This window comes from Dufourea novaeangliae, unplaced genomic scaffold (genome assembly GCF_001272555.1).
Source record: "Dufourea novaeangliae isolate 0120121106 unplaced genomic scaffold, ASM127255v1 scaffold99, whole genome shotgun sequence".
NCBI classification, from domain to species: Eukaryota; Metazoa; Arthropoda; class Insecta; order Hymenoptera; family Halictidae; genus Dufourea; species Dufourea novaeangliae.
In genome coordinates this window covers 677,391-686,788 of record NW_015373982.1, presented here as the reverse complement: position 1 = coordinate 686,788, position 9,398 = coordinate 677,391, and the positions used below count along the sequence as shown (strand labels likewise).

The 9,398-nt window shown below is 41.2% G+C and overlaps 1 protein-coding gene across 2 annotated transcripts in view; it reads left to right on the top strand.

The window, feature by feature from the left end:
• LOC107187288 (ATP-binding cassette sub-family G member 4) overlaps positions 1–9,121 on the top strand; it is a 19,557-nt gene extending 10,436 nt beyond the window's left edge. For both annotated transcript variants that reach the window (XM_015575351.1, XM_015575350.1), the window contains 10 exons: positions 515–632; positions 1,689–1,878; positions 2,560–2,705; positions 4,569–4,807; positions 5,465–5,761; positions 5,860–6,020; positions 6,109–6,277; positions 6,583–6,683; positions 6,776–7,117; positions 7,431–9,121. In XM_015575351.1, the coding sequence (XP_015430837.1) occupies positions 515–632; positions 1,689–1,878; positions 2,560–2,705; positions 4,569–4,807; positions 5,465–5,761; positions 5,860–6,020; positions 6,109–6,277; positions 6,583–6,683; positions 6,776–7,117; positions 7,431–7,589 (1,922 nt within the window). In that variant the 3' untranslated portion in view covers positions 7,590–9,121. The remainder of the gene's footprint in view (positions 1–514; positions 633–1,688; positions 1,879–2,559; positions 2,706–4,568; positions 4,808–5,464; positions 5,762–5,859; positions 6,021–6,108; positions 6,278–6,582; positions 6,684–6,775; positions 7,118–7,430) is intronic.
• Positions 9,122–9,398: the final 277 nt, after the last annotated feature.

The following is a 9,398-nucleotide window of genomic DNA, read 5'->3' as shown; positions in this document are numbered from 1 at the left end:
TGTAGGGAAGCGATGCCTTTCCACGCACCGTTGAAGTCACTTGTCGAAGCGATTTCCTTTGTTTCTCTCTGTTGTTTCCTGGCGAAACAGACAGTATTATATACGTATGTACACCAGTTACAACCCGACTACACAATATGATTAATCGTTTACGGTCAGAAGAGAAGACGCATTTACGTTTTTCACGCTAGAACCACCGAAGGTGAACGTATATCTGTTTCTATCAGTATTCCTAACCTCTCAAGCCGGGGTACGTTTTTACGTGTCAGTAAATGGCGACTTTCATGGTGACGACACTAAATACTACGACTTTTGTCACCGTGAAAACTAGATGTCGCGTGTCGTAACATCGATTTACAATAATTTACATTGTCATACAGTGTCACGACAGCAAAAACCATGACTTTTACTGTCACGTGAAAGTGTACTTTTAATATGTTTCATGCGATGGACATGATTTGAGGTGATATCGTAACAATTGATAAACTTATGAAATTATGCGATTAATTTTCAGATGTAAAAACGATTTTGAAGTCCGTCAGCGGACGGCTACGATCCGGCGAGCTGACGGCGATTATGGGGCCATCCGGGGCAGGAAAGTCTACTCTTTTAAACATTCTGACCGGATACAAGTGAGTCATTACACACACGTTCATGTTAAGTTTTCCGGCTCCGTCGTCCGTCATTATCAATTTGACTCGGTGCCGTTTCTTTTTTTTTTTTTTCACGGATAATGAGTCAACGGGAAAATCAATAGTAGCGAGTCAGCTGGAGCTAGACATCTATACAGCAAAGCCTTCGATCTTTTTTCCCGAAAAATAAGCATTCTACTTACGATTCGTATGGTCACAATCTCACTTTCTTCCGGGGATACGCGATTTCGCTTTCTTCGACATTCACTGTTACGCAATTTTTTTTTCGTAATAGCGTTTTTTGTTTTTGGAACTCATCCCGGCGTCGTACTTTCTAAATCACTGATTCGCTAATCCGCGAAGAAAAAAAAAAGATCACAGGGAATTTTAATTTTCATATATTAGTATCTGAAGCTGTGAATTTGCATGAACTTCCGCAATCTAGTAATTAAATTCATCCATTCGTATCGAGGCTTCAATATCGAGTCGCGGAGTGTTTACACACCGATGTATCATTGCCTAAAATATACACGAACCGATGTATCGATATCTACATACATATATCGGAATTGTATCGGGCATCGCTAGAGACGAGGCGCCGGGATGCTGTGTACTGATTTTTCTTGCGACATGTTTACTGAGGAACAATAAAAAAAAAATTAAAAAAAGAGATACATAAGCTCGTTAACAGATCCGCGAGGTGAAACCGGTTCTATTCGATGGTATGTCGGCTGTGACCGAATTCAACCGATCGACGACCATAATTCGAGAGCCTCGTGATCGACGTTCCTTCCGCCCGGTATTATTCCATTTCGTTTTTGGTCTGACGTCATAACGGTGGTGTTGCCGTTTGTCAGACGTGTAGATAAATTATGCGTATACGAAAAATCGGACACACCCGGTGTTTTTCATTAATTCTTAGATAGAAATCTGAAAGGTTTACCCTTGCCGTTTACGAACTGACGAACGCGTGGATCGAGAGATACGGTCTCAAGAAACAGGTGAAAAATATACCTGTATTCCAAACGCGCGCGCGTGTGTGTGTCTGTGTTTCAGGTCGACCGGCGTGGAAGGTAGTATCACGATGAACGGCCACGAGAGGAACCTCAGTGCCTTCAGAAAGCTCTCTTGCTATATCATGCAGGACAATCAACTACACGCGAATTTAACGGTGGCCGAGGCCATGAAAGTCGCCTCGAACCTTAAGCTCGGTTCCCATGTCAGCAAAGCGGTAAAGGAGGAAGTGGTAGGTTCGCTATGAAATTTCCTGTCTGGTTCTCTGCGAAAGACGGCATTAATCTTAAAAAATTGAAATTTATTCTAAGTTAAATTAAATATCGTTTAATCCCAACGAACGCTTGATCGTAACGAACACTGCATCCTTATATTTTAACGACATTGATTCGATTGATTTCTATATTTAGTACAATTTTTTATTGTTTCAAATGGGAAACAGTAAACAAAATTTCATTCAATTAATTTTAGACATAAACGGAAGGGTTAGATCGGGGCCCCCATTGAAAGTGGGGTCTGGGGCTATAGCCCCCCCTTAATCCGGCACTGCTGGTTCCGGTTAAAGTTCAAATACATATTACAAGTGACCAAAAAAGAAAACAAAAAATCGCGAAAGAAAGGATGGCTAGAGGCGTATTTTTTGTAACAGTAAAATTATACCAAGAATGTCCACGATATTCAAACACGGCGAAACTTTAAAATCGTACCATTCATATTTACAAATGCAGTAGACGTACCCAAATTTGTCTGGCCGGTAGTGTAGTATTCTAAACCCGAGAAGACAGAACGATAAACCGCAAGAAAATAAGAAAAAATCATTCTGGCTGACGTGTTTTCGCGGCGATCGTCTCGGAGCGAAACTATGTTGAGTTTGTTAACTCGCTAACGGAATACTTTATCACGGTTTTTTTAGATCCAGGAGATCCTTGAGACGCTCGGTCTGTCGGAGCATATTCGAACCATGACCTCCAACCTGAGCGGTGGTCAGAAAAAGAGGCTCTCGATCGCCCTCGAATTAGTGAATAACCCGCCGATCATGTTCTTCGATGAGCCTACCAGGTAAGGAAAAAATATGATCCACAGAGAATTTCGATGAAAAAACATCACACAGGCACAATTCAAATTTTCCAAATACAGTGGACTCTAACTATATTGCCATACTCGGGGCTGTAGGGGAGTAAAATGGTAGAATTCAGAGCCCCCTACATGCTTAGTGGGAAAATGCGTCAAAATTAATGGACATCACTTCGATCATTTGTTAAAATAATTTTCCTGAAAGTCAAAAGTAAATGGGATATTTAATTTAAAATTTTTTTTCTTACTAAATATCACTTATATTCTTCTGTAACAATTTAATCTATTCGCTTCTGACGAGGTAAAAGACATTTCGTGTAGAAAATATTCAACAGATTTCCATTCCCATAAAAGTGTCCGGATATTTCTGAACGGTAGTGTATGTACATACACAACATTTGTGCAATTCTGTTGCCTCCTCGATCGACGAAGATTGCGAACGAAAGGTTACTCAACCGCTGTGAACGATCCTCGTCTCGTTTAAAAGTTAAATTACTAAGCCGATTCGACGCTACGTCCTTATAATTTTAGCCCGGTGTACACCTGAGATCGTAACAGGTGGTGATGCCGTTACTTTTATAGCGCCTAACGCGTTTATGAGCGAAAGAAAAACAAGCGTAAGAAGGCGTGCGACTCTTCAGGTTCGTGTCGGTTGACCTTAGGCGACAGTACACTTGAAATTGTTCGAAAGTCACCGATCGTCGGACCGCACAGTCATCTTGAAAGCAGATACTCTTTCCATTTTTTCTTTCGTTTTATTACGTATTCTTTCACTTTCACTGCTATCGGAGCCAGAGAAACCTGTCTGGCTTTTATATAACGCTTTAACGCAGACACGGTCAGTGTCAGCGAGGAAGCGTTCCAAGTTCTCTTCCATTGCTTACGCCGTGGAAATTATGTATATTCGGTGTATCAATAAGTAAACAGCTGTTTCTTTATAATAAACTAGTAAGTTAACCTCCTCGGATTGCACATTTGCAGTGTACAGTAATTTTAACATTTGTGAACACAACTATAATTTTGACTGTGTATAATTTTATAACAGACGTGACAAAAATAATAAGAAAGAAACACGTGAAATACGTATTTTGCGCGATGAAATGGAAGAACGAACGCCGGCAATAACGGACAGGAGAAAGTGCACGACCAATGTCGACATTTCCCAAACACTTTTTTCCTACTTTCGCTTTCACTGACATCGTGTGTGCAATGTTTTTTTCGAAATTTCGGAATTTTGTCATGCATACCAACCTGTACACCGAAGAACAAACTCGACTTCCGCTAGGGGAAAAAGTGAGGTAGGTGAAAGGACTCTATTAGTTTTGGGAGTTACTGAAATTTATGCCAAATTAATATCCCATTTGACATTTATTGAACCGGTTCCGTCGAGGCCAGTATGTGCCTACTTGTTTTTCCTTCGAGGCGATAATGTAAAAGAAAATAATCGCGATCAATGACCAGTCTCGACTCAAGGTCCACGTCTGTACTCCCAGTAAAGTCTAGTTAGACGAAAAAGAGGAGAGATGGATTGCTCTGATCGATTTCCATTTGTGAATCCACCTTGGTTCGTATTTTTTTCTAATACATCTTTTTTTTAATACCACGTTGTTGTCGTTGGAAGGACGAATTCAGCGATCTGTAGCATGGTGGTATTTAAAAAGAAGATGCATTCACCTTTTTTGTGGGGAAATTTTCTAACGAATATTTATTCACCATAATGTTCATTGCACCTTTCGGAATCATGCTGGAATGAAAAAAAAAAACACATAAACGCACACATATGTGCCAATATCCCTCAAGAGGTTATTTGGTACATTTATTGACTTTTTACCGTTTGCTTGTTCGCAGTGGTCTGGACTCGTCGTCGTGCTTCCAATGTATCTCGCTACTGAAGACTCTGGCCCGTGGTGGGCGGACGATAATCTGCACGATTCATCAGCCCAGCGCCAGGCTGTTCGAAATGTTCGATGCTCTGTACACGTTGGCCGAGGGACAATGCGTGTACCAAGGATCCACGTCGCAGCTGGTCCCGTTCCTTCGCAATATCGGCTTGAACTGTCCAAGCTACCACAATCCGGCCTCTTTCAGTGAGTCTCGAACTCATAGATATAGGGTTATTCACCAAACGTTTCCATTTAAATTACTTGTAAACTGTTTGGTATATGAAACAATGTTTCAAACAAAAATTGTACGGTATCAAGGGGGGCACATAATACAATTATTAGTTTTTTTGTTGTTTTGCGTTTTTATCGAGACACCAAGGTTGAGTTTTTTTATTGTAATTTGTAAAATTTGGTCGCGCAGTTGGAAAGAATGTAAAATGCTGAGTAAAAAACTATTGAGTCAAGTGGGCCCAAAAATGAAAAATTACTGAGAAAAATGATAAAATACTACTCCCGTTGATACCTTGTAACTTTTCTTGAAATATTTTTTCATGCAAAAAATAGTTTACAAATAATTCAAGTCCGTTGGGTGAATCACCCTGTATACGACTCATACGCTAGGGGAAAAAGTGGCGTGAGGGAAGGACCTGCTACCCACTTTGTAAATTTATTTCGAGTACCGAAATAAAGGTTTAATCAAATATTAATTCCATATAAATTTCAGTAATTCACGATACCAAGTGTTGGGATCTCCTTCCCCTACGTCACTTTTTCCCTAAGCGAAAGCCGACTGTGCACGTCATTGCATGTAAATGATATGTCTAAAATCCGATACTCATTTCCGTAATCTGATCCCCACAGTCATAGAGGTGTCCTGCGGCGAATACGGGGACAATATCAAGAGCCTGGTGAATGCCATAAAGAACGGAAAGTACGATATCCGGGAAGGTTATCCGTTCCCCGAGAATAAATCGGAGGGGCTGAATAATGGACCGAGCGAGTCATTGCAAAAGAACGTTGACGCTGGAGAAAACGCAGAGGCGAGGAACAAAAATGACATGAAGAATCTGGAGGAGAAATTTCAGGACAATAAAACGAAAGATTTGAACAACGGGGGGATTATTCCTTCTTTCGCCACCAACGATATCGTGAAACTAGGTATTGTGGATGAAACTAACGAACTATACAGGGTGTGTCAAGTAAATCGGACGCAAACGTTCGAAACTCAATTTGCCTTTTTCTTCGACTTCCTGTAGCGGACGTAGTGATATCCATGGACGCAGACAAGAAGGAGAACGCAGACGTGGCGTTGCTCGACGATTCGATCATAGTGACGCCAGAACGGTATCCCACGTCGGAGTATCAGCAATTCTGGATCGTTTTGAGGAGAACGTTGCTCTTCAGTCGCAGAGACTGGGTGAGTGTTCTTGACTTACTGGTTTCATATCGTATTTTCCAGATTTCCTTAGTTGGAACTGAAACGGGACTTATTCTGTTACTTTCAGACTCTTATGTACCTACGACTGTTCGCTCACGTTCTGGTAGGATTACTGATCGGCGCGCTATACTACGACATCGGAAATGACGGCGCTAAAGTACTTAGCAATCTTGGGTTCCTCTTCTTTAACATGCTGTTTCTCATGTACACGTCCATGACCATCACGATTCTTTCTTGTACGTCCTCTATACCGTTATTATTCTTCGTCCTTCCACCGACGAGGTATAAAAATAGACCTTTCATCTCATGATAGTTGGTGGCCCACTTAAACTGTAGTCCGACACTTTAAAAAGCCTGTGATTTTAGCGTACGTCATGAGAACGGTGAATGTACGGCGGGTAGTGACACTAAAATGGGGGCGAAGTTGTCCCAGAAAAGTAGGCCTGAAACATACATTGGATGAAATGTTTACTCCTATACCTCGTCTGTGAGCCTACTCTCTGACCATGATAGCTTAACGTTGCTATACTTTTTTTAATAGTTCCACTGGAGTTACCGGTGCTTCTCAAGGAGAACTTTAACCGATGGTATTCCCTCAAGTCCTACTATCTGGCGATAACGGTGTCCGATATACCCTTCCAGGTAATAATGGATAAGAATTAAAAGAAAAAAGACACATCCTTTTGTCGAAAAGATTAATAGAAACCAGTTCTGATCGATCCTTTCTTTCGCAGGCGATATTCTGCATACTATACGTGACGATCGTGTATTTCCTGACGAGTCAGCCAACGGACACTATGAGGTTTAGTATGTTCTTGGGCACGTGTCTTTTGATATCGTTCGTCGCGCAATCAGTTGGACTTGTGGTCGGAGCGGCGATGAACGTGCAGAACGGTGTATTCCTGGCGCCTGTTATGTCCGTGCCGTTCCTTCTGTTCTCCGGGTTCTTTGTCAGCTTCGACGCCATTCCTGTGTACCTCAGATGGATCACTTATCTGAGCTACATCAGATACGGGTTCGAGGGGACCGCGTTGGCCACTTATTCGTTCGGTCGGGAGAAACTCAAGTGTTTCCAGGTAAGGAGTAAATCCTTCAAGGTCTATGCCAGTGTTTCCCAACGTGCAGGGCGTACGCTCCAGGGGCAATTTGAATACTTTGCATTTGTATTTAAAGCAGCTATTAATGTTAAACTTCTTCAGAACTTGGTTCGCTATTATATGTCAGGGGTGCATCGAGATCTTTGAGCCGTTGAGGTGAGGTAGGATCTAAAAAGGGTTGGGAAACACTGGTCTATGCTAAGGCTATCGTCGGTTCTTCTGGCTTTCCGAGTCTCGAAGATCGTAAATCTTTTACGATCGGCATTCCTCTCACCGGGATGAACTCTTCCAGGTCTACTGCCACTTTAAAAATCCGGAAACAACCCTGGAGGAGCTGGACATGCTCGACGCGGACTTCACTCTCGACATTCTTGCTCTGCTCTTGATATTCCTCGTTCTTCGAATCGCTGCCTATCTGTTCCTTCGCTGGAAACTGAAGACTGCGCGATAGACGATCATCTTGTACAAATTTATCGATATTCGAGCGTGCAACCTGTATACAAGTGGGATGCCAGGATAAACGCGCGTCTTCGGTGTTATTCGCCCCGTGTTTTAGGACAAAATAATGACTGATCGAGAGGTGGGCATACCCTCGATGCCGTGTTTAAACAGTTTCTTCATCGATGATTATCGATCGACGAAGAAATTGCATCTCTAGAAACGCAACCGGCGGGATGTCATCGCAAAGACCGCCCCAAGGGCATGCTTACAATTGTTAAACATTGAATCCGTGAGATCTAAACTGACGTAATTTATTCGTTCTTTTTGTTTTTAATTAGTTTTACAACGATAAAACACAACGACTCTATACAGTGACAAACGCGATATTACATTTCGTTCAGGGTACTATTTCGTCCTTTTATATTTGTTTAATTACACGATACGTAGCACAACGTTCTAGTATGCACGTATGTAAGCATGTTGACGTTCTCAAGTCAACCTGCATCGATGTGTGACTGTGTATGCGTGTCTGTGTGCCTGAGAGAGAGAAAGAGAAGCGAGAATCGGGAATAACGTGTGCGAGACGATCCCGATACGAGTATAGGACAGCTTTGTCGGATATCAAAGCGCTGCTACTTTATTCTTTTGGAGAACAAGTAAAAAAAACAATAAGAGGCCTTAATTGACAACGTTTCGCGAGCGATCACAATTTTTTAACCACCAATGGCTGTGATTTTGACGATGCAGGAGAGTTACGAAAGATTAAATATGTTTTTTTTTTTCGTAAAACGAAAGAAACTGCGCTAGGAAAGCTAATTATCTTGCCAACCGCATCACATCTGTGTATCTCGTAATACGTGAACGTTCTCTTTGTTATCGCGCGGCAACCAGCGAGTACACGATGGAGAAAAAAAAGAAGTAAATCTTTTATGCACATCGTAACTCTTCCAATTAACGTGTCTCTTATACGTAGAACGTATATCCTATTAATCAATTTATATTTTCTAAGCGGAGCCTACTTTTTATATAAAACTATAAGTTACGTGAAGGGGGGGAGGGCAGGTAGTAGAGAAAGAGTACTGTAAAAAGCTTTAAAGATACACACAAGTCTATCGTCGGTTCTCGATACGAGTCGAATATTTCACTTTCATAATTTAAACATTTGTTAGAGGGTCGTGGCATTGATTTGGTACGCGATCGAAAAACCGTTCGATTGTTTTTTCTTCGTTTTTTATATATATGTATACACACACACACACACAAGTATCTATATATACATGTAATGCCAACTCGACCAATGTACTTCAACGGGACATACATATGTTTATATCTATTTACACAAATGGGATAAATTATATACACATCTTTACACGTGAAAGATTATTAGCCTGGTCGAATCCGATAAAACAAATCAATATACTTTTGTAAAAGATCGCGTGCGCCAGCGCGCAGGTGCACAGTAGCTGTACTAAATTGGCGTACTCTTAATTGTATTTTATAAAAATGTGTTTATTACGAATAAAAGTATACCTTTCATAAAAATATCGCCATTAAAATTTCAAACTCGTGCGCGCCATAATTTGTGTATCGGAGGAAGTGATTGGAACACTTGCAGATGCATGTGACCTTTTAGTTAAAAAAATCAATCTAGTGATTACAAGACTGATTGGTCTCGGTGAACGTAAAAAGTCTTACGTCTTCTTTTGTTCGTTTAAGATATCCAATGATTGTGTTACTTCTGCTCCTTTCTACCACACACGTCTAAAGCCTAAGGATACAATTTTCCAAGATGGCGGAGCAATTCCTTCGTTTCGAGTTA